At 34.9% G+C, this 26,350-nt stretch overlaps 1 protein-coding gene across 1 annotated transcript in view; it reads left to right on the top strand.

Moving 5' to 3' along the window:
* The window catches only part of ELP2 (elongator acetyltransferase complex subunit 2), a 58,310-nt gene that overhangs the window by 17,323 nt on the left and 14,637 nt on the right, over positions 1 to 26,350 (top strand). Inside the window, exons 4-17 of the mRNA XM_037805893.1 lie at positions 4,993 to 5,149; positions 5,608 to 5,685; positions 6,414 to 6,478; positions 7,231 to 7,297; positions 7,797 to 7,937; positions 9,001 to 9,096; positions 10,885 to 10,985; positions 11,194 to 11,325; positions 13,046 to 13,195; positions 17,358 to 17,546; positions 19,634 to 19,703; positions 20,209 to 20,304; positions 20,450 to 20,507; positions 21,114 to 21,186. Of these exons, the coding sequence (XP_037661821.1) occupies positions 4,993 to 5,149; positions 5,608 to 5,685; positions 6,414 to 6,478; positions 7,231 to 7,297; positions 7,797 to 7,937; positions 9,001 to 9,096; positions 10,885 to 10,985; positions 11,194 to 11,325; positions 13,046 to 13,195; positions 17,358 to 17,546; positions 19,634 to 19,703; positions 20,209 to 20,304; positions 20,450 to 20,507; positions 21,114 to 21,186 (1,473 nt within the window). The remainder of the gene's footprint in view (positions 1 to 4,992; positions 5,150 to 5,607; positions 5,686 to 6,413; positions 6,479 to 7,230; positions 7,298 to 7,796; positions 7,938 to 9,000; positions 9,097 to 10,884; positions 10,986 to 11,193; positions 11,326 to 13,045; positions 13,196 to 17,357; positions 17,547 to 19,633; positions 19,704 to 20,208; positions 20,305 to 20,449; positions 20,508 to 21,113; positions 21,187 to 26,350) is intronic.

Below are 26,350 nucleotides of genomic sequence, written 5' to 3'. Positions count from 1 at the left end.
AGACAATTTTGTGGAAATTTGAATACTAGCTTTAAGAGTTTGTTCTTTATTAGCAGGCATTTGGAAGTCATTGATTTCTAAATTGAAAAGTATGACTATCAAAAGAAGATTAATCTGGTGGCAGTGTGCCAATTTGGAATAGAAAAAAATATGGAAGAAAGAACGTGAGGTATACTTTTGAAGAAAAAATGGTTTGGACGTTGACTAGACAGTTGTCATAGGGTAGGGGAGCTGGTGAGTAATCAAAAGACGATGGAATTCTGGCTTACAACCGTGGAAAAAGAGAAAAGAGAAAGAGGCAAGTCTTTCTCTTTCAGGATGAGTAAAAGGGAAGATGTTGAATTCACTTATAGACATGTCATTTGGATTGCTGTCGGACACCCAGACTTGTCCTCAGAAAAAGAGGGCAGGCTTGGAGGTAGGGATATTGCAGCCACCTTGACTTGAATGAGAGCACTAAAGGGGAGTGTAGAAAACTTGACTCCCATTTGGCTGATCTTGCAGAAGCATCCAGAAAGAGAAGTATTTGAACTCTCATTTTTGAGACTTTGAGGTAAGACTGGGGAGCCTCTTTCTCAGTGCTGCTCCAAGCTTCTATCAGTAGAAAGGACTGCACACCAAGAAAGTGACTCACGGACAGACAACCTGACAGCCACTGTAGGTAGGGAGGGGTCAGGAGAGAGACTGCAAGGGCCAGGCAGAGAGGGGAAGAAAAAGAGAATGGAAGGCATAAGAGCAGGATGAAGGGAATAAGAATTCAGGGGAAAGGGCCACACATTTAAGCTCTTTAAGGTTCTTTCCCACACTTATACATTCTTTGCACACAGGTGCTTAATATACCTTGACTTCTGACTTCAAATGAATCTGGGCTTAATACACCTTGACTTCTGACTTCAAATGAATCTAAGCTGGTGTAATGAGAGGTTTGACTCTTTGTGAGCATTATTTTTTAAAAAGCTGGTGAACTTGAGAACTTTCTTCTGTTTTGTGTTTGTTTTGTTTTAATTCTCTGATGGTTGGAATATTACCCTGCGTAAAGATGTGAAATGAATATTTTAAATAGATTTAATGTTTTAAGGTGAAATGATAGTCATGTAAAAAATATAAATACAGGGAAATATAAAGAAGGAAAAAATTATACAAAATCTCGACAGTTGACATTTTAATGAAAATTGTTCCAACTTCTGGTTAGAAGTATGTCTATACATAAAGGAAATTATACTGTACATGTTTTGTTTTCAGTATGTTTTTCAAAGAAGCCAAAGATTAATTATAAAGGAAATTACTGTACAGTCCCCTTGGAAGTAAGTATTACCTTCTTGAGTGTTTCAGAGTTCTGCCAAGTAGTTGAGAAAACAACTAAAGAGACATTTAAGGGACACCTCTGTTACAGCAGACTATAATTTACAGAAGATACCTCTTAAGGGAAATGATGGAATTTCACACACATATGAAACTCTAAAAAATGGACCAAAGATAGCAGGAGAAATGATGCCACAGGAAATAATGTTGCACTGGCAAGCAGATACACTTAATAAGCAAATGGGATTTCCCATTTCTATTTGCCATTTTTCTAAGACGAAAATGGCAGCTCATCATTTTACAACCAAGATAGTAGTCCCTGATCCAAACAAGTATGAGGAGTGGATTCTAAAAGTATGAGGTGAAATTTTGATGGGCAATAGAATATTTACATAGTCTTAATGTATACTTTTATATATTACTTATTACCAAAAAAACAGTTTTACTTTGCAGTGAAGATACCTGGCAAACACCACCTTTACTGAGGTATCAAGGTTAGTGCCACCAAAAATGGGACAAACTGGCATCGTGTACCTCCTGATGTGATGCATTTCTGAGTATTAACTGCCGAAATGCATATCCTCAATCTATTCTTGAGGAAACATCAGAGAAATCCTAAAGGAAGGATATTCTATAAAGTTGGCCTGTATTCTTCTAAACTATGTCATGAAAGGGAAAGAAAGGCTGAGAAGCTCTTTCATATTTAAGGAGACTACAGAGACATGGCAAGTAAATGTAATGAACTAATGCATTCTTATTTTTTTCCCAATAGGTTAAGACCCATTACTATCATTACTCATATTGTCCTAGATTTGGTCAGTAGGTGATATTTCTTTTTACATGTCCCCTTTGCTCATTTTTTAAAAATTCAGTTTTATTAAAATACATTCACATACCATACAGTTATCCATGGTATACAATCAACTGTTCACAGTACGATCATATAGTTATGCATTCATCATCAAAATCTATTTCTGAACATTTTCCTTACATCAGAAAGAGTCAGAATAAGAATAAAAAATAAAAGTAAAAGAAGAACACCCAAACCATCCCCCCCATCCCACCCTATTTGTCATTTAGTTTTTAATCCCCATTTTTCTACTCATCCATCCATACACAAGATAAAGGGAGTGTGATCCACAAGGTCTTCACAATCACACTGTCACCCCTTGTAATCTACATTATTATATAATTGTCTTCAGGAGTCCAGACTACTGGGTTGAAGTTTGGTAGTTTCAGGTATTTACTTCTAGCGATTCCAATACGTTAAAACCTAAGAGGTGTTATCTATATAGTGCATAAGAATGTCCACCAGAGTGACTTCTCGACTCCATTTGAAATCTTTCAGCCACTGAAACTATTTTGTCTCATTTTGCATCCCCTTTTTGGTCAAGAAGATATTCTCAATCCCATGATGCTGGGTCCTGATTCATCCCTGGGAGTCATATCCTGCATTGCCAGGGAGATTTACACCCCTGGGAGTCAGGTCCCACATAGTGGGGAGGGCAGTGAGTTCACCTGCCAAGGTGGCTCAGTTAGAGAGAGAAAGGGCCACATCTGAGCAACAAAGAGGTACTCGGGGAGACTCTTAGGCACAATTATATGCAAATTTAGCCTCTCCTTTGCAGTAACGAGCTTCATAAGGGCGAGTCCCACGATTGAGGGCTCGGCTCATCAAACTGCCAGTCCCAATGTTTGTGACAGCATCAATACCAGTCCAGGTGAGGAAGTCCAACACTTCTGCACCTTCCCCCAGCTCCTCGGGGTGGTGGGGGGCGGGGGGAGGCTGTAAATGTATTTTTTATTCTCTGCCCAAATTACTTTGGGATGTGTCACTATTTCATTCTAACCTGTACTAACCTACCGTAACTCACTTCCTATTCAAAGTTCCATGTAATTATGATATTTTGAACACACCAACTGTCGAGTTATACTGTTCAGAAAATATAGATCCTGCACCAGATAGACATTTCTTCCCTTGGTCTCACATGGAAGTTGAAGTTTTAAAACACAGTCAGTTTCGACCTTTACCCTATGGCCCAGTTTGCCCTAGTCTTTACCAGATCTGCTCCATTCATATCACTAATTGAAGTCTGGGCTCTTTTTCAGCTTTTTTTTTTTTTTTTTTAACAGTTGCTGTATGCACTAATACTGACATTCATATCTGCTGAGCTCTAGCTCTGAGTTTCAGGTGTCTCATTGTTCCAGAGACCAATCAGGTTATACGCTAAGGGATCAGCATCTCAAAGTTTAGAGACAGGCATTACAATTCAGGAATAGAGTTGACTGCTGTAACAGTTTACAATCTAGGGACTATTACAATAATCATGTCCACGTTAGGCTATGTTCTAAGATTCAATTCTGAGTTTACACATTGTAGTTAGTCCATATTGGTGAGGCATTATATTGTTTGCCTCTATTTCTGGCATACTTCACTCAAATACTGTGTACAGGATCCATTCACCTCGTTGTGTGTCTCACAGTTTCATTCCTTCTCGTAGTTGCTCAATATTCCATTGTATGCATATGCCACAGTTCACCATTCTGTTCCTCAGTCTATGTACCGTTAAGTCACCTCCACCCATTGCAGATCATGATTGCTGTCTCCATGAACAACAGTTTGCAGATGTCCATTCATGTCTCTGCTCTCAGATCTTCAAATGATATACCCCATAATGAGGTTGCAGGACCTGATGGTCCCCACATACTTAACTTTTTGTGGAACCACCACACTGACCTTCAGAAAGGCTATACCATTCTACCTGCTTATCAACAGTAGATAGGTACATCCCTCTCACCATGTTTTCTCCAACACTTTTACACCTATATATATTTTTTCCTACAATTTTATAGCTATATTCACATGCCATACATTTATCCAAAGTGCACAATCAGTTGTTCATGGTATTATTATAAAGTTGTACATTTATCACCATAATCAGCACTTGAACATATTGATTACTACAAGAAAAATTGTGTTTTTTTTTAGCAGTAATAAAAAAGACGATAAAAAGAAAAATAACATGTCATACAGTAGAATATAGTAGTAAGGACTGAAAATAACACCACTACCAAGAATCCCATATTCCTCTCCTATATCCCCCTCTCATATACACTTACCTTTTGCTCATTTGATAAGACTCTGTCATTGTAAACAGTTGGCATCAGTAGGGCCTTGAGGGCATCTGATATAAATTTTGAGCAATATGTAATTTTGAGATAATGTAAAAATAAAAACTACAGTGCACATGTTTTTGAACTTATTATTTTTTTTTAATTCACCAAGGCCATGGACATTTTTCCATGTAATAAGCAGACATTTATCTGTATTCTTTATATTGGCTACAATGTGTATCTATATAATTGATCTTCAGTTCCGTATTATGGAAAACTTAAGTTGATTATAGTTCTTCACTTTTATAAATTGTATATGATATATATCTTTCTAGGTATGTCTTATTTCATTATTACTTTTTATACTTGTGCTATTATTTCTTTAGGGTAGTTTCTTAGATGTGAGATTGTCGTGTCAAAAAGTATACACATTTTATGTATTAGTAATATAAAAAATAGAAAGGTTGTACTATTTTGTATTCCCTTCAACTGAGAGGAACTTGTTATTCCAGTTAAATAAAGGTGAAAATCATAAGTCACATTTTAATCACAATATTTTTGTCCTTTCTTTTTCAGCTTTTAAGAGCAGTCCATCTGCAAGGACATGAAGGACCAGTTTATGCAGTGTGTGCTGTATACCAGAGGAGGGCATCAGATGTCCCATTACATACACTGATAGTTTCTGCAGCTTCTGATTCTGCTGTTCGAATTTGGTCTAAAAAGGATTCTGAAGGTAGGTTTGGGGACAGATTATAAACCAGACAAACGAAATAGGAATTATCAAAAAGAATGAGAACCAGAAGAGCATTCATATCATTTTTTCACTTTCGAGCAGCTTTAAAATTGTTATAATTCTAATCTAAATATTTGTTTCTTTTGCGCTTTTTCAAAATTTCTCTACAACAAATTGCTTATTAATGGAAATTCCTTCCAAGTCTTTTCATATAAGTCATTTTGCTCAGTGTAACCTAGTTAAAAATTGACCATTTTAATTCACATGATTGGTGGGATTTGTGTTTGTGGGGAGTAATCCCTGTCTTACAGAGAGCTTTTAGGCTTTCTATTCTGTCAACTCAGGGTTGCTTTCTCTCATCTTCCTGCTGACACCCAGGGCTGTGATGGTGCTACCCAACCCCTCTAGATGGATAAGCTCAGTGTTAGTTGTTCATGATGTTTTTGATTATTTTTTAGTAATATGCCTTCAGACCTTGAACTTTGGAAATGGATTTGCTCTGGCTCTCTCCTTATCTTTTTTGCCTAATACTGATGGTGAGTATCTTACCAAGTATGTATTGAAAGAGCAGAATATTGTATATTTCCATATGACCGTATCTAAATGTTTTCATGAAACAAGCTGAGAAGTGGATAACATATTTTCATGATCAGTTCTCACATAATCTGAGTCTGGTACATAAAATTAAGACAGACTACTACTAGGAATTTTGGTAGCTGTTGACAATTTAAGTGACTTAATACATACTCAATATTTTTACTGCTATTTATCAAATATATTGTGGATATACATATTTGGGGAAGTTTTCTAATTCTTTTTAAGAAAAGAATGTTTGCCCTCAAACTAACAAACATTTTATATCTTTAAATCTATGTGCAATAGCTATGATGCTGGGCTTATAGAAGCTCTTCTGTTTTATTATTCAGTTGGACTAATGACTTTTCACATTGGTTTTCTCGCTGATACAGTGAAAATGTTCCTTATCTGTTCCTGTGCTGCTTTTTCTCTGCTCTTTCCATCATAAACCACAAAGAATGGAAGAAACGGCTCTCAGTTGATTAATAGTCATTCTTTGCCAAGTAACCATGTCATGAGACATTTTAGTGTTCATTTTGTTTCTAAAGACATTTATTGAACACCTCTAATTTTTTTGCTCAATGGTGTGGGAAATAGAAATCAAGATACTTCACCTAGAATCTAGCATAGACAATAGGTATTTATATGATGGAGTACTTACAGTGAAGCGTCTTTTCTTTTCCTCCAGTACCAATATTAGCATGTGGCGATGATGACTGCAAAATTCACTTATTTGTTCAACAGAATGATCAGGTGATTATGTTCTGCTTAATTACATTGTTTTAATATAGACTCTTTTCAGATTATAGAATCTTGGGAATTTTTTTAATCCAAACCAGATACTCCAATAATAGAATCTTTTGACAGTCCTCTGATAGATGGTTTTCCACTTCCTGTTTGAAAGTAACTGCTGCCTTGGCCACCAGGCCCAGAGTTGTCAGAGGGGACGGGGTCATTAGGCAGGGGAAGGAGAAAAGGAGGATGTCATAGTGGTCTTTTTTTCCTTAAACTTTTTAAATGAGGTACAACCTATCTACAGTGAAGTGCCCCTGGTAGTGTTTATTTGCCTTTCTGAGTTTAACCCATACTTTGAGTAGTTAAACTAGAGAAGGGAATAATTTATTCCAAAAAGAAAGTTGGTTAACTATAGTCTTATGTATTTATTCAATAGTAGGGATACTTGTGTCTTTGTATAAGAAAGTTAAAAGTGCTGTGAATGTCCAACTACCCAACTTTTTTCTATATTGTATCCATAGTTTATGTTAATTTACCTCATAAACATTTAAGGTCTAAACATATTATATTATCTACTCAGGGTTGTCAGGGTTGCTCAGCCAGATTACAAGGTTTTTAATTCCCAATTGAGTGTTTTTTCCTCTGTGTAATCCTCTGTGTTCTCATTACAAAATGATGCATTAAGGCTAGCCAAGACCAAAGGAAGTCACTAATATAAATAAAAATGTTAAATTCTTATATCGAGCCCACTATTTTTGTTATCTCATTAGTTTCAGAAAGTGCTTTATCTCCGTGGACATGAGGATTGGATAAGAGGCGTGGAATGGGCACCTTTTGGTCAGTATGAAATTTTGCTAGAGCACATATGATAAGGATAAGTATCTGTAACTTCCAAGAAAGCAGCAGCTTCTTATGTTTTAATTTTAAATTTTATTTGCATGTTACATTTTTCTGTTGTACCAGTTAAAAAAGGGGTGCTTATCTCTTTTGTTAACTACAGTTGGGGTGGTAGAGGATAAAACAAGTTGATGCTTTTAACACTAACTGACTATTCCACATACAGACATTATTGAAAAATTCTTCATAGATTTATTAGATTGTATTTAAAAGTACCACACTGTAAACAATTATTAGCATTGTAAACATTTATTAACATTGTTTATGTGTTTGCCAATGTCATTAAAAATTAATATAGGTCAAATGAATGAAGGGTAAAGAAGCAAGGCATAATTTTGGGGGACCATCTAGAAATGCATAAATTATAGAAGAAAAAGTCTTATACCTATATTTAAGAATATGATATTTAAAAAATAACAAGATTTATTTTTTTAAATAGGTAGAGATCTTTTCCTAGCAAGCTGTTCACAAGATTGTCTGATAAGAATATGGAGGCTGTATATAAAATCAGCATCTTTAGAAACACAAGATGATGATAATATAAGACTGAAGGAAAACACTTTTACTATGGAAAATGAAAGTGAGTAATAATGAAATTATTTAATTTAACCATACATGAATCTCCTAGCTGGTTCATTTATCTTTTTCACCATACACTTATGTGAAGGTTAGTTTTGTAAAAGTGTCAGATTCCTACCTAAAACCAATGTTATGAATCTTTCCTTTTAATTTTTTATGTGAAAATGTCATTTTCACATAGAAAACTTAATTTTCTTCTAAACCATGTTAAGATTTTTTAAGATTGCTGAAAATAAGGTTCTTAAATTAATTTGTAAAATGTTACTAAATTTGTAGTTTTACAAATGTGAAGACCTTGTTTTTATCTTTATTTAGATATACTTTTTTTGAAATCCCATTAATCTTAAAATAGACATAAAAGAATATTGTGCATTATGATTTTTTCCTGTCTGACATCATAACAGTACACCTGAATAGTAGATCCTGTTGGAATACTGTATTTGAGCAAGAGTTTTTTGGATATGTATCTAAATTACAAAGTTAGTCCTCAGTGAGCATTGTTTACCTAGGTATACTGTTCCTTATTCTTCTTCATTATAAAGCCCATTACAGATGAAATTCTGGTAACAGTTCTTTTGAGTGAGTTGAGAAATAATATAACCAACATATTATGAGTGGCTATACCTAAATATGAAATTTTTAGTGATCCTTTCATTCATAATTTTGTTTGAAAGGTTAAAATATTGATCTGATTTCCTTTATTTTTGCATTTATCTTAACTTTTGTAATGTTATTACAGGCTATTATACTCAAAATGAGTGAGGCTAAGACGGAGGCTGGTGTGTCTGTTTTTGCTTTTTAATTGTGGTATAGTGATAGCTGTCCCAGGAAATTTTTGTTTATGACTAAATAGAGTAAAAAATATATCTAGCTTTAGAACTTTGTTCCCCTATAATTTTGAACAATGAAGTTAATGAAATTTTAGAATGCATATTCTTTTTGTTGAATCTAAATTATGTTTTGTTCTGATTTTTTTTGACATCATTTGTACAACGGAAACAGTTATGAAAATGTTCATTTTAAAGAGCTTTGAGGAAAGAATATGTTCATTACTTTTGTTATAGGTATTAGAATTGCATTTGCGGTTACTCTGGAGACTGTGCTAGCTGGTCACGAAAATTGGGTAAATGCAGTTCATTGGCAAGCTTCATTTTACCAAGGTAGGAAGAAAAACGTGTACATATCCCTCATGTAGCATTTTAAGCTAACCAGATAAGTGGAGAATTTTTTTTGTGTAATTAGAAATCTCAAATATAACATACTGTCCAGTTGGCAAAGTGTAATACTGCAGCCCTGTACTGTAGGACACTCAAATTCACTTCCTAATTGCACTGCTAAATGGGAGACAAATGATTCCTGCCGTGATGCTAAACCCACCACACTCCCATTAACTTTTTTCTTAAAAAGTTTCCACCTGATCTTTATGGGATTTAAGATAAATTGAACTTAAAGCCAACTTCACTGGAACCTTTACTCTTGGTAAATACAAAGTTCTGAGGGACATTTTTTATGAAAAAAGCAAGGCCTTATTTTCCCCGCTTTCTTTTGTTCTTAATACCATTTATGTAGTGACAGCTCTGTGCAGGCACAAGTGGGTGCTGGGGTGTAGAGCTGAGCTAGGCACAACCTCACATTCTTTTCCTGGTCCCCTCCCACGGATAAGAATAGAGAATAATAATAATGAACTGTTAGGTAACCAACATTCAGCTCTTTCTTACATTATGCTGTATTTACTGCAGTTTCTTTTTTTAAAAAAATTTATTAGATATTATATATCTAATAATAAGTTGTTAATATACCCATTTAGTCTGTATATATTGTATATAGATATTACATATCTATATCTAATTACTTTGCCTAATAATAAGTTAGATATAGATTATTGAGGACCCCTGTGTATCCCTTCCTCATCCTGTTTCCCTCCTTCCTTCCCTAGAGGTGATTACAGCCCTGAATTCATTGTGTATCATTCCCATGCATGTTTTTATACTTGTACTACACATTTATACAGTAATAAACATAACACTATCTTATATATATTAAAACTTGATATAGTGCTGTGGAAAACAACAGTTTGATGGTTTCTCAAAAAGTTAATGACTTTTTGACTTGGCAATTGCACTGCTAGTTGTGTCCCCCAAAGAATTGAAAGCCAGACTCAAACAAATATTTGTATGCCAGTGTTCATGGCAGCATTATTCACAGTAGCCAAAAGGTGGGGAAAACCCAGTATCCATCAACTGATGAGTGGATAAATGAAATATGGTATATACACACAATGGAATATTATTCAGCCTTAAAGAGGAATGAGGCTCTGATATATGCTGCCACATGGATGAACTTTGAAAACATTGTGCTAAGTGAAATAAGTTGGACAAATATTGTATAAATCACTTTTATGAGATATTTAGAATAGGCAAATTCATGGAGACAGAAAGTAGATTAGAAATTACTAGAGGCTGGGAGGAGGAGGTGGGGAAATTGTTTCTTAATGGGTACAGATTTTCTGTTTTGGATGATGAAAAAGTTTTGGTAGTGGTTGGTGTTTGGTAGGACAACATTGTAAATGGAATGAATGCTTAAAAATAGTTTAAAATGGCAAATTTTATATTATCTACATGTTACCACAATTAAAAAACACTTGATATAAATTATATCAGTATGTATATATACTTTTACAACTTCCTTTTTTAACTAACATGTTTTAGAGATGTGTCCATTTTGATGCATGTAATTCTAGTTTAATTTTACTGCAATGTAATACTCTGTGGTCTGAATAAGATACTACTTGTTTATCTGTTCTTCTAATTGTAGACGTTTATGTTGTTTCCGGATTTTTGCTGTTACACACAATGTTGCAGTGAACATTTGTGCAATAACCTTGTTGTTTTTTTCTGGTAGTCTGCAGACATGATGCTTGTTGATGACCTGAAGTTTTTGTTCTTTAGATGGAGTTCTACAGCAGCCAATGAGATTGTTGTCTGCCTCAATGGATAAAACCATGATTCTCTGGGCTCCAGATGAAGAGTCAGGAGTTTGGCTAGAACAGGTAAAATTGTAGATATTTCTTTAAGGAACAGAAAATTGGGTTTTATTAACTATTTAAATCCCAAGTTTATATTCCTGTAGCTGTGAATTTTCACTCTTTGTGTATGCTACATGATTAGGAACTTTAACAATCTCTAGAATCAAATGGGCCTTGTTGTAAGAAATGTGGACTATTGATTGAGAATTATTTTTTGTCTATTATTACATAGGTTCGAGTAGGTGAAGTCGGTGGGAATACTCTGGGATTTTATGATTGCCAATTCAATGAAGATGGCTCCATGATCATTGCACATGCTTTCCATGGAGCATTGCACCTTTGGAAGCAGAGTAAAGCGAACTCAGTACGTAGCATTTTTAAATAAAGCATTTCTGATCAACTGGTGTGAATCCTAAATGAAGCCCAGCTAAACAGTGTTGTTTTACTTATGACACTTCAGAAATACAGTAGAGGTGTGACATTACTTCTTTCTGTTGACATGATCCTGTAGTTATACTAGTTAAGAAATTCATGCTTTACTAAGAATAAAAGTACTATATTCATTTGTACAACATTGTTGAGGTATTAAAATTTTGCAAACAGGTAAATTTTCTACTTAAGTGAAATATATTCCTTTAAGCTATGTTATTTTTGTTGTTGTGGGGTATTTTCCTAAAATATGTAACTTCCTCCTAAAAAGAGGATAACATAATTGATATTTCTTCTTGGACTATTAGGTCCTTCATAATTATTGAATGAGTGAGTGATAAAGGGGCCTTAGGAACACCTGTCACTTTGTGATGTAATATATTGATGCTCTTAGGGACTATTGAATTCTAAATGGCCCTGCAAGTATTGGGCTGTTTTATATCTTATAAAACTAGTCTAGTCCTAGCTAGTCTTGTTTATCTGGTCTGGTCATCTGGTCATTCAGTCGAAACTCAGGGCTCCTTGGTGCTATATTTCAGCTGGTTTTTGAGAGCCTTCATAGAAAAGAGCATCAGGTTAGTAAGGAAGAACTCACAGCAGAAGTTAGAATTTTACTGCATTTGTGCTTATGATTTGACTTCAACTTTATTATAGCTAATTACCAGGTATCAAGGTGATTTTTAAAAAACAAATGCACCAGGTCCTATGCATGCAAGTAATCATTGATGTTCAGAACTGTTACTTTGGAAAACTGTACTGTTAGTCCAAAGTGTTGCCAGTGCTTAAGACTTCTTTTCAGACTCCCATTAGTGCCAACTTTAGATTCAGTTTTTGTGTCAAAGAGGAAATCAACAGCATTTGTTTGCCACAGCTTATATTTTTTGACCAGAAAATAATATAACTTAGCTTACTCACCAACCATATTCATCAGACTTGGTTTTTGGCTGTTTATACAAAGTTAGTTCTCCTCTAAAGATCAACTTTGCCACCACTTGAGGTTGTTCAAAAATAGACCAGGCACATGACATTTTCCATATTTTGTTGTCAGTTTTTGTTTACATGGGTGGCTGTTACAGGCTCCTGTTTGGTTGGACCAACTAGGTATGAATCACCTTTCTGTCCTCTACTTCTACAACTCCTTTTACTTAATAAAGAAAGCCATCAGGTACACATTCAGAATCTACTGACTCATATTACACAAACTCTTTCTTTATTATTTAGTTTAACATATACTTATATAGTACCTAGTATGTGCCAGCATTGTTCTGTGTGCCTTACAGATAAAAACTCATTGAATCCTCATAATGACCCTATAAGATAGGTGCTGTTATTAACTCTATTTTGCAAAAGAATTCATTGAGGCAGAGAAAGGTTAAATAGCCTTGAATGGCTTCTAGGAAGCATTCGGTAAATGTTGAATAGAGAGAAATTTCCCAAGGTTACTGCTTTAAAGGGTACAGCACATATTTGAATATTTAAGTTCTAATATCCTTGACTGGGAAACAAGTCCTGTTATTTTATGATCCCTTTTTATATACTTAGCTTTTTACCTTGTTAGGGAGCTTCAGTCTTTCTCATTATCAGAAGGAGTGCTTTTATTTTTAGTAGTGGTGGACTTTTTATTTTGATATGTATCATGAATATTTTCATTGCAGAGAGAGTGGACTCCAGAGATTGTCATTTCAGGACATTTTGATGGTGTCCAAGACCTAGTGTGGGATCCAGAAGGAGAGTTTATCATCACTGTTGGTACTGACCAGACAACTCGACTTTTTGCTCCATGGAAAAGAAAAGACCAATCACAGGTAAAATGTTTTCCTACTTAACTGATCCACATTAAAACACATTAATGAACTCATGAAAAGTAATGCAACATCATTAGCCATTGGAAAAATGCAAATTAAAACCATGACGAGATATATACACACTCTAGAAGGGCTAAAGTAAAAAAATACAAGTGCTGATGAGGATGCAGAGTGACTGGAACTTTCATACACTATTAGTGGGAATGCAGAAGGGTATAACCACTCTGTAAAATGATTTGGCATTTTCTTAAAAACTTAAAGATATACCTACCACAAGACACTGTAATCCCACTCCAGGGTTTTTATCCTAGAGAAGTGAAAACTTAAATTCACTAAAAAATGTGTACATAAATGTTCATAGCAGGTCTATTCATAATTATCAAAAACTAGAAACAACCCAAATGTCCTTGCAGTGGGTGAATGAATAAATAAGCTTTGGTATATCCCTACACTGGAATACTACTCAGCAATAAAAAAGAATGAATAAAAGTGAATGATGCCCAGAACAACTTGAATGAAGCTCAGAGACATTGTACTAAGAAAACCCAGTTTCAAAAGTTTACATATTATATGATTCTATCTATATGACATTCTCAAAAAGACAAAATCACAGGGAGGAAGAAATAGATCAGCAGTTCCCAGGGGTTAGTTGCTGAGGGAGGATGTGATTCCAAAAGGGGTATCATGAGGGAGTTTTAGGAATGATGGAACTGTTCTTTAGCCTGTTGGTTACCTGACTCTGTACATGTGTTAAAATCCATAGACCTTTATATCTTCCAGGAAATGTCAGTTTTACTGTGTATATGTATATTATTAAGCAGATATTTGAAGTTATTTATAGAGATCAGGATAGTGGTTATCTTGGACAATGGAAAGGGGTGACTGGGATGGGGCATGCGGGGACTTCTGGGTGCTGATAATGCTTATTTCTCAATTTAGATGCTGTACGTTCATTTTGTGAAAATTCATCCAGTTGTGCACTTATTAATTAGGCACCATTCTATATGCGTGCTATACTTAGTTTACATAAAAAAATGAAGTTCGCTAAAGGAAACTAAAGTTTAGATATACCAGGATCCTTACATGTGAGTCGGAGAGTTCTATATCTTGACTAAATCAATATAAATATCCTGGTGTGCTGTTGTACTATAGTTTTGCCAGGATGTTATCATTGGGGTAAAAGGGTAAATTGTGCATAGGATCTATTATTTCTTACAACTCCATTTGAATCTATCATTATCTCAAAATTAGAAGTTCAATTAAAAAAATTAAATCAAGATCTTTTTCCTTGGTGATGGCCACATGTATATCTCCAGCTTTAAACCCTAAGTGCCAGTCTGCATTCTCCCTCCCTTTCCTTTCATTCCAGTATCCCATTCATAAATACAGGAGAATCTCATTATTCAACTTTACCTTTCAAAACTTGGAAATGGAATAGATTAAAATACATTTTTGATAAACTCCTGCTTGTCCAAACTCTTGCTACTTGCGTTTCAGCAAATAGTTTTGGATAGTGCAGCTCTTAATTTGCAATCCAAACCAATTTAGGAATCAGGTAGATTTTGACTGTGAGGGATCAGTCTAACAACATTATTACAAAGAATAAAGAATACAAAGTAGTTTAGCATAGAGGATAAAAATGTGGTCTTTGAAACTGGTCATTTCCTGTCTCTGACACTTAATAGCTTTGTGACTTTAGTCACATTACTTAAGCTCTTTATGGCTCGTTTTCAAATCAGTAAAATGGAGATTGTGGGCCATAATTTCTTGATCTGGGTTAGTAAAATTGAATGAGTTAATATATGTAAAGTACACAAATAGTATCTGGCTCATAGAAAGCACTCAGTAAATATTAGTTGTAATATTTTAAGGATGCAGTCCTCTGGCTTTATGTAGAAACTAAAATGTTATAACAGTTCTAGGTAGGGTTCACACCATCTTATAATGACTCATTCATTCCTAATGGGTTAGTCCATTTCTGTTCCCTTTACTGTTTGTCCTTTGGCCCAATGAAGCTCTAAAGCTATAATTTATGCTAAAAAAATTTCAGAAGAAATACTGTTATTTAATGGCACTTAAACTGTGTAAGAAGTACTAATACTTAATTGCATTTACTGTATTTTAAAGAAAAACACAGCAAATGAAGAAAAAGAATTTAGATTATTTACTTCTAGTTCATCAAAAAAATGCTTTTTCAATACCACTACCTCCAAAGAAACATTTCTCCCTGTTCTGAATTCCGTAATTTTTTGTCTTTTTCCAGTCAGTGGTTGGCAATTTTTTTTGTGAAAAATCATGGCAATGATGTAGGTACTTTTGTACAAAAGAGAAAACAAATCTGCACCAAATTCTTATTGACAAAATTCAAAGTATAATAATTGAATACAATATTTCATAATACATGTCTACTAATGTCAAGAATGGAATCTTTTCTTAGGAAGGTGAGCATGTATCTTAATTGGGTTAGTGCTTTCTATTATCAAAATCCATTGCAAAGGTTAATGGGTTAATGCTGATCTCTAATGAAGTTTTACATATTGTCTCTGAAAATGTCTTTCACCCAGATAGGTACTGCCTAATATTAGTATCAGTCCATAAGCATATGATTTTGATGAAGCATATTTATCGCTTGGAAGACATTTATAATTCTATTAGGTTCTTGGAAAATCTATCTGCTGTAAATTTGTGTGAGAATGGAAATTTTGCTTCTTGTTTTAACTTCTGGTGGCATGTGAAGTGTATAAAGCAGTGGGCATTTCTTCTTATTCAGATATTGTTGAAATGTAATTACTTCAGTTTCACATAAAAGTGCCCTTATGCCTTGTAATTTTAGGTTGAATTAATTAGTAAGCATTATCAAATCTGAAGTAAATGCTAATAATGGTTGAGGGCAGTTCTTCAGAAAATTTTCAAATCTTAGCATTGAGCTAAAAAATTTGCAGTAAAACTTTACTGCTGGTAAGCCATTGAATTGCTGTGTGATAGGGTTAAGTCAGGATATTCAGATTCAGTTTCTGACAAAAAATTCATTAATTGACTGGTTCAGTCCATGAGCATCACCACTGACCTCACTGTTTCAATAAAACTTGATAGATTCAGACAATAGAGTTGAGGACATGGGGAGCAACATCAATAGGCAATTAGATAACAAGGCAAATTATTTGGAGGGATTTTCATGGATCTTGATAAATTGACATATATTACCAGTACAGTTCAGTTGTTTCTTCACAGTCCAGTAAAGAAAAAAAAATGATAAATTGAACTTTACCAAAACAAAAAACTTCAGCTTTTTGAAAGCTACTTTTAGGAAAATGAAAAGACAAATTACAAACAGAGAAAATATTTATAAAGCATATATCTGATAAAGGAGTTGTATCCAGAGTGTATAAAGAACCTTTTAGAACTCAGAAATAAGAAAACAAACAATCCAATAAAAAAAGAAGGGGTGGTGGTGGTGGTGGTGGTGGGATATTTCTCTAAAGAAGATAATGTGGATGGAAAAATAAGAATATGATAAGATGCTCAACACCGTTAGTTATTAGGGAGATGCAAATTAAAGCTACAAGGTACCACTACACACCTATTAGATACCACTGCACACCTATTAGTAAGCTATTAGAATGGTTAATGTTAACAAGAGTGCCATACTGAATTTAGTGAAGATGTGGAGCAACTGGAACTCTCATTTACTGATGATGAGATTGTAAAAGGGTACAACTACTTTGGAAAATAGTTTTGACAGTTTATTAAAATGTTAAATATTTATCTATCAGATCATTCAGCCATTCCACTCATAGGTATTTATCCAAGAGAAATGAAAACATAGATCCATGCAAAGCAAAGTCTGTTCATAACAGTTCATCACATAAATAACAGTTCATAATATGAATATTCATAACAACTTTATCAGTAAAAGCCGAAAACTAGAAACAACCCAAATGACCATCAGTAGGTGAATGGATCAACAAATTGTAGCATATTTGTACAAGAAAATTCTACTAGGCAATTAAAAGGACTCAACTATTGATACATACAACATAGATGAATCTGCCCCCAGTCAGATTTCCATGGCATAGTAAGTAATTTTCAGTCTAATATTTTGCTTGTTGAAAAGTTTTTGAAGCATATGGTTATTTTTGGTTTATCTTACTTCAATACCCAGGTGACTTGGCATGAAATTGCAAGACCTCAGATACATGGATATGACCTGAAATGTTTGGCGATGATTAGTCGGTTTCAGTTTGTATCTGGAGCAGATGAAAAAGTTCTTCGAGTTTTTTCTGCACCTCGGAATTTTGTGGAAAATTTTTGTGCCATTACTGGCCAGTCACTGGATCATGTGCTTTGTAATGTGAGTATTCCTTTAAATGTTTTAATTAAACATTTCTTCATTTTAAATTAAAACAACTTTTTCTTCAGACTATAAATGGAGTAAGTAAATGGAGTAAGTAAAGGCAAATAATTTGTTATTGACTTGACAAACTTGTGTGTGCACTGTATGGCATGTAGTGATTTAAATCTTAAAAACCAGAAATTTTGTTTAACAAATTAGCCCAAGGTACTGGAAAGCCACACTAAAATTGTAAGTCATCACTGTGTTAGGTACCTAGGATAAAACTTAAATACAAAAGATTGGTCCTGTTTTCAAGGAGATTACCATCTAACTGTAAGGGAAGGGTTGGGGGACAGTGGAACTAATGTACCTGCAATTATTAAATGAGAACAGTTAATTGCTGAATTTTGTGGTGCTAAGAAAGAGGTCTTTGTACTGGAGTAACAAGAAAATATTTAATGGGGCTTTAGTTGGGTTTTGTAAGGATAGGTGTTTTTTTTTTTAATATGTTTATACCCCCCTTCTACAAATATAAATATTCTATATGGAATATTTGAACTGCAGAGTAACTTGTTTTGAAGGAAGGGACAGTATGATATATTACACAGAAGCATTTTTCATATGATCCCATCCTGTATTGTACTTAGAGTTGGGTCACAAATTTAGTTGTGAGCTTGAAAAAGATAAGTACCCTTTGATAAGCAGAAGGAAGGAGAAGAGAGCAGTGGGGTGGCAGGAGCTATTGGAGTGCTTGTTGGCATGAAGAGTGTGTAGTGGGAAATGGAGAGGATGGGGAAAGGTTAAATGGTGGAGGACCTGGGAGGCAAGTACAGATCAGATTAACTAGCCATTGAATGCCCCTAAATAAAGAAAGTGATGAGGTAAAGCAATTTTGGATGAAGTGAGTTATCTAGGGGCAAAATATATTTGAGCCCAGAGACTCAAAAGGCAGGAAAACCAGTACCAGTCTGGTTACCGAATGGAGAAGAAAGTGAAGATTTGAGTCATTCAGAATGAAGTGTTCAACTAAATTTCCTGAGTGTATATTGAGACACCTCATACCACAGGCTTTTTTGATTATGTGAAGAGGATTTAAGTTTCTGTTCTACTTGTTTGTTCTAATAAAAGACCATAGGAACAAGATCAGAAAGGGAGGTCTTATTTTTGTTTATTGTATGGAGCTAAGCTTATGAAATGGGGCAAAATTTCTCAGTTCTAGGGATTGAAATGTGGTTTTAGGATTCCATGAGAGGCTTAGTCCAAGGTATACACTCAATTCTGTATCCTAAGATACAGGAATCCCATAGACTGGAAAGTCTCTTGCAGTATTTTAGGTTTTACTCTCACACTAAATATAGGGATGGGTATGTACAAATCCTTCTTATTACTCTTTTCCATGCTGTTATATTTCTTGGTTTCTAAGGTAAAGCATGCAATGTTTTATGTCTTGGTTATAATGGTGGTTTAATTCCCATTGCTCAGGCTTGTGTCTATTACCAGCCCATTTATAAAAGTCTAAATTAGAAGAAATGCTCTTAGCTTATGGACATGTGCCAGTTTTGATAGCATATAGTTTCATATTTGATAATTTGGTTGATTATAATCTGCAGAATATTGTCACTTCAGATGACATTGAGTTACAAAGTTTTAAATTACTCAGCTATTTAAATATGTTTAATGAAGATACTATATCTTTCTGGAAAATACCTCTGTTTGTATGAGCAACATCAGGGATGTGCCTGTGTGACTCTGGGAAGCGGAGAGCTGAGCCTTCCATTTTCAGCCTACTCTTGACTGAACATAGCCCGTTGCAGTCCTGCTAGACCCAGAAACCCATTCAGCTGTTAGGGTTTGATTAGCTCATGCATTAGAAGATGTCTTACTTTATGGATTGGGTGGGGTGTTAGGAGTTAGGTGGGGGTTGTCTGTTCAAGAGTGATTGCTTAGCTTTGAAACTGTCAGTTCGGTAGGTCAGAGTAGGCAGACATGAGTACAAGGTGGTCTTTAAACTGCTTATCATCATTTATGGGCATGACCTTTGTGTAGTGCCTAAGAAGATAGTAACTTTTAGCTTTAAAACTTAGGTATCATACTTTTTATTCCAGCAAGAGAATGATCTTCCTGAAGGAGCTACTGTCCCTGCTTTGGGATTATCAAATAAAGCTGTCTTTCAAGGTAAGGCTCTGGCCTCCAAAGTTCTTAAAACCACAATGTTACCTAAAACCTAGTTACATACTTGTATAACATGTACTTAATGTACATCACAGCTGATTATTATTTTATCAAAATACATGCATCTGTTTTCTCCATCAAATATTTCATAAGTAGCCTGCACACGCAGACAAGTGAAATAGGTGCACGTTTCATAAACTTTGCGTCATAGAGCACCACAACTATGGGATATTAATGGGATAACATGAAAAAATCTGTTCCCTAGTTTAAAAAATTGGGGAAGTGTTTGGTCAAAGAAAAAAGGAAGGATTCTTTACGGAATTGACTAATGCTCCAAGGAACACTTTTGTAAGATACTGTAGTAGTAGAAACACCTTTGACTTTGGAATCATGGATATAGCTTTCAATTCCAGTACCACTATCTTCCAACTGGTGACCCTAATATTGGGACAGGTGTAAGAGATAAAAAGATAGTGACAACATTTGTGATGTTGGTGTGTTTTTTCAGGAGATATAACTTCTCAGCCTTCTGATGAAGAGGAACTGTTAACTAGTACTGGTTTTGAGTATCATCAAATGGCCTTTCAACCCTCCATACTTACTGGTAAGAAATGGCAAAAAGATGGCTTATTAAAATCACTAGTACACATAATATGCTGTTAACTGCTGACCTAAATAAGTACCATAGAATTCACTTTTTTTATTTGAAAGTATTAGCAAAAATAATACCAGTTATAAATTTATTATAGAACCTCCCACTGAGGATCATCTTTTGCAGAATACATTGTGGCCTGAAGTTCAAAAACTGTAAGTTAAACTTGTCTGAGCTCTTTGGTCTGACTCTTTCTTAACTTGTGATTCTTTCTCCCCCACAACTTGATTTTCTACTTTGCCTTCCTCCTATCTATATTTTCCCAGAACTTGCTCTACCTACACTTTCCCTAGATCTTTTAATGGCTGTACAAAAGAGAACCAAATCTCACATTGATTTTTAAATTAAGTATTTTTTTAGGTTTGTTTATTAATTTTTAAAGTAGAGAGGAATAACATTTTTCCTTTCTTAAAGAGACTTTTAAGTTTTTTTAAATTCTTACTGTTTTTTTGTCTTCAGAAGGTCCTCATCAAAATCTTTCCATCCTTTGTTGTTCTTTGTACTAGCTGAGCATGGGAGATGAAAATTTGTATGTTGATCTGTTTGAGTGAGTTGTATTACTTCTAGGAAACTGGCATTTTTCTCCAGTCTCCCCAATTTTTTCCCCAAATATTTGCCCAGAGAAGATGTAATAGTCTTTAAAATTTCTGTATGTTAAGTAGGAGGGATTGAGTTGACTTTTTTACTTTTTAAAATTTTGCAGAATGAGAATAATTATATTTACTGAAACATAAGTCATATATTCTCTTTTTAAATTTTAGATATGGACATGGTTATGAAATATTTTGTGTTGCTTGTAGCAATTCAAAGACTCTGCTTGCCTCAGCAAGTAAGGTAGGGAATTTCACTTTTTATTCTACTTGGTCACAGTCTGTTGGGTCATTAGGATCTGGCAAGTTTGGTAGTGATTCAGACAGGACACAATGTGAGAGGCCACTGGTGCCTGCTTTCTCTGAATCTTGCTTTCTTAATCTCTTTTTTTCCTTTCTTTTCTTCCAAAAGCTTGCAGTTCCATTTTAAATCTATTTCAGCTGCCTACGTTTTTTTCTTAAGTACTTGATTTGAACTTATTTATGCCCCAGCTCATAAATGATTTAATCAGATATCTGGGAATGATACCTAAAAATGCATAAATTTTAAGATAATTGGTATCCTGGAAACACAGGAAAATGAGGTGAACCTTGGACTTCATTGCATCTGACTGTTTCTTGAGGACACTCTAGGCATTGACCTATGTGAGTGTAGGCAGAATGGTGGCTTACTCGGCTAAACGTCGCAGCACATGGTGCTGCAGAATAGTGCTTTCAGAAATTTGCCTGAGAGAAAGATGTTGACCTCATTATTCAGTATTTATCCACACCATATGAAAGGAAATAACATTTGTGGAGGATTGTCTGAATCCCACGTGCTCTTCTAAATTTTCTAAAATTTATCTACTCGTTTTAAGCATGGCAGCGAGAGTGCCCACCTGGATGGGCCACTATGTCCTTGCTTTTGCTGTGGCTTCTTGCCACTGGTCTGCATTGAGGAGTTTCCTAAGAAATACTACTATATTGCTGCACCTGCTACCGCCCCCTCTCCCAATACCCCCTCTCATTGCCCACTCTGAGGATATTACAAGAGTGATTTCTTTTGTCACAGGAGCTTGTGGGAAGAATGGGTCTCAGCACCGGGAACAGTTGTGCTTCTATTGAGCCACTAGTTTTTTGTTTGTTTGTTTGTTTTTACCTTAGGGCACAGTCAAATGTATAACTGATTATTTTTTCCTTTTCAAGTTAGCTCACTTCTAGCAAGTGTGTACATCTTTCTTTTAAATGAACATTTTTTAACAGCTTTATTTAGGTGTCATTGGCACAATGTAAACTACATGTTTAAAGTGAACAAACTGATCAGTTTTGACATATGTTTATATCCGTGAAATCATCCCCACAGTCAAGATAATGAACATATTCATCAACTGCCAAAATTTCCTTATGCCTCCTGGTAATTCCTCTTTCCTGCCCCTCCCTCCACCTCCTGCTGCCATCCCTAGGAAACCACTGATCTGCTGTTTGTCATCATAGAGTAGTTAGGATTATCTAAACTTATCTAAACTTTTGTATAAATGGAATCATACTCTTTTTTTTTTTCCCCTGGCTTTTTTCACTCTGCATAATTATTTTGAGATTCATCTGTGTTTTTGCACATACCAATTAATTCCTGGCAGTATTCTCTTATATAGAAATGCCACAATTTGTTGATCCATTTCCCTGTGGATGGACATTTGGGGCTTTTACCGATAAAGCTGTTGTTAACATTCATGTATAAGTCTTCGTATGGATTTATGCTTTCATTTCTCTTGGGTAAATACCTATGAGTATAATGGTTGGATGAAATCACAGATACATATTTGACTTTTAAAGAAACTGCAAAACTATTTTCCAAAGAGGTTGTCCCCTTTTACAATCTCACCATCAGTATATGAGAGTTCCATTTGCTCCATAGCTTCACGAACAGTCGTTTTAATAGGCAGTCATTTTAATATAACCATTCTATTAAATGTGTAATGGTCTCTCATTGTGGATTTAATTTGCATTTCCCTAGTGACTGATGTTGTTAAGCATCATTTCATATGTTGATTTTCCATCTATATGTCTTTGGTGAAAATCGAAATTACCTGTTTTTGTTGTTGTTAGATTGTTTGTTTTCTTATTGTGTTCTGAAAAGCTTATATAGATACTGGATACAAATCCTTTATCACATATATGCTTTGGTAAATATTTTCTCCCTGTGGCTGTATTTTCAGTTTCCTAACAGTCATTTATTTATTTATTTATTTATTTTTTTTTTTTAATTCAGTTTTATTGAAATATATTCACAAACCATACAGTCATCCATGGTATACAATCAACTGTTCACAGTATGATCATATAGTTATGCGTTCATCACCACAATCTATTTCTGAACATTTTCCTTACATCAGAAAGAATCAGAATAAGAATAAAAAATAAAAGTGAAAAGAGAATACCCAAACCATCCCCCCATCCCACCCTATTTGTCATTTAGTTTTTACTCCCATTTTTCTACTGATTTTTTTTCAATTTTTTAACTTTGTTTATCAAAAAATGAAAAACAAACAGGCAAACAACAACCAAAAAAACCCCACAACATGTCAAACAAAGCAATGGATTAAGGAAAACAAATAACCTAAAATAACTACTTTGCTTCCAATATGTTCCTACCATACCCCAAAAAAATTAATAAACCATGTCCAAACAGAGGAGTAAGAAAAACAAATAATCTAAAATAACTACATTGCTTCCAACATGTTCCTACCATACCCCAAGAAAATTAACAACCCCTAAGAAAACAAAGGAATAAGAGAAAAAAAAAACCTAAAATAACTCTGTTGCTTCCAACATGATCTTACTATATCCAAGAAAGTTTACAAACCATAATCATTCCTGAGCATTCCCATAACATTGAGATTACCCTCCATAGTTTATCTGTTCTTATTAGATTATCATTCCCCCTCCACTAATTGGTATCTCTAGGTCCCCTACATTCTACAGTATAAAACATTGTACATTTTTCACAGAGTTCACATTAGTGGTAACATACAATATCTCTCTTTTTGTGCCTGGCTTATTTTGCTCAGCATTATGTCTTTTTTTTTTTTTTTTAATCTTCATTTTATTGAGATATATTCATATACCACGCAGTCATACAAAACAAATCGTACTTTCGATTGTTCACAGTACCATTACATAGTTGTACATTCATCACCCAAATCAATCCCTAACACCTTCATTAGCACACACACAAGAATAACAAGAATAATACTTAGAGTGAAAAAGAGCAATTGAAGTAAAAAAGAACACTGGGTACCTTTGTCTGTTTGTTTCCTTCCCCTGTTTTTCTACTCATCCATCCATAAGCTAGACAAAATGGAGTGTGGTCCTTATGGCTTTCCCAATCCCCTTGTCACCCCTCATAAGCTACATTTTTATACAACTGTCTTCGAGATCCATGGGCTCCGGGCTGCAGCCTGATAGTTTCAGGTATCCACCACCAGCCACCCCAATTCTTTAGAACCTAAAAAGGGTTGTCTAAAGTGTGCATAAGAGTGCCCACCAGAGTGACCTCTCGGCTCCTTTTGGATTCTCTCTGCCACTGAAGCTTATTTCATTTCCTTTCACATCCCCCTTTTGGTCAAGAAGATGTTCTCCGTCCCACGATGCCGGGTCTACATTCCTCCCCGGGAGTCATATTCCACGTTGCCAGGGAGATTCACTGCCCTGGGTGTCTGATCCCACGTAGGGGGGAGGGCAGTGATTTCACCTTTCAAGTTGGCTTAGCTATAGAGACAGGGCCACATCTGAGCAACAAAGAGGCATTCGGGAGGAGGCTCTTAGGCACAACCATAGGGAGGCCTAGCCTCTCCTTTGCAGCAACCGTCTTCCCAAGGGTAAAACCTGTGGTAGAGGGCTCAACCCATCAAACCACCAGTCCCCTATGTCTGTGGTCATGTTAGCAACCATGGAGGTGGGGTAGGCGAATACCCCTGCATTCTCCACAGGCTCCTCAAGGGGGCACTGCATCTTTTTTTTTTTTTCCTTGTTTTTTTTTTTTTTTTTTTAACTTTCCCTTCTTTTTTAAATCAACTGTATGAAAAAAAAGTTAAAAAGAAAACAAACATACAATAAAAGAAGATTTTAAAGAGACCATAACAAGGGAGTAAGAAAAAGACAACTAACCTAAGATAACTGCTTAACTTCCAACATGTTCCTACTTTACCCCAAGAAAGTTACCTAATATAGCAACATTTCCTAACAGTCATTTAAAGAGCAGAAGTTTTACATTTTGGATCAGACCAATTTATCTATTTTCCTATTTTGGGTCATGGTTTTCGTGTTATATCTAAGAAATCTTTGTTTAACCCAAGGTCACAAAGATTTTCTCCTGTTTTATTATGGGAGTTTTATAAATTTCAAGTTTTACATTTAGATCTATGATAATTTTTTGTAAGTTTACAGAAAAATCTTACAGAAAGTACAGAGTTCCCTTATACCACACATCCCCCCGCCACACACTTAGTTTTCCCTATAGACATTTTGCATGTGGTACCTTTATTACAATGATGAAACAATATTATTATAATTATACTATTAACTATAATTCCATTCAGGTTCACTCTTTGTGATGTATAGTTCTATAGATTTTTAAAATTTTTATTCTGGTAACATATACAACCTTAAAATTAACCCCCCTTTAACTGCTTTCAAGTATAGGATTCAGTGGTTAATTACATTCACAGTGTTGTGCTTCTGTCAGCACCATCCATTACCAAAACATTTCCATCACCCCAAAGAGAAATTGCGTCCCAATTGCGCATTAGCTCCCCATTCCCATTCCTACCCAAGCCCCTGGTAACTTATATTCTAGTTACTGACTCTATGAATTTGCATATTTTTATTATTTTTTATTAGCGAGGTCATACAATATTTGTCCTTTTGTGTCTGGGTATTTCATTCAACTTTGTGTCTTCAGGGTTGATCCATGTTGTAGCATGTATCAGAACTTCATTTCCTTTTATGGCTGAATAATATTCCACCATATCTATAAACCACATTTTGTTCAGCCATTCATCTGTGATGGACACTTGGGTTACATCAGTATTTTGGCAATTGTGAATAATGATGCTATGGTGTGCAAATAACTGTTTGAGTCCCTGCTTTCAGTTCTTTCAGGTATATACCTAAAAATAGGATTGCCAGGTCATATGGTAATTATATACTTAGCTTTCCCGAGGAACTTCCACATTGTTTTCCAAAGCAGCTGTACCCTTTTACATTCCTACCAACAATGAACGAGTGCTCCTGTTTTTCCATATCCTCTCCAACACTTGTTATTTTCTGCCTTTTGTTTGCTTTTCTTTTTATTTTTAAATACTTTCAAACTTACAGGATAGTTGCAAAAATAATACAAACCCCATACAGAGAACTCTAGCATATCCCCA

Source organism: Choloepus didactylus, chromosome 16 (assembly GCF_015220235.1).
Source record: "Choloepus didactylus isolate mChoDid1 chromosome 16, mChoDid1.pri, whole genome shotgun sequence".
In the NCBI taxonomy this organism is placed as follows: domain Eukaryota; kingdom Metazoa; phylum Chordata; class Mammalia; order Pilosa; family Megalonychidae; genus Choloepus; species Choloepus didactylus.
The sequence above is the reverse complement of the archived record's forward strand: the minus strand, read 5'-3'. Positions and strand labels throughout refer to the sequence as shown.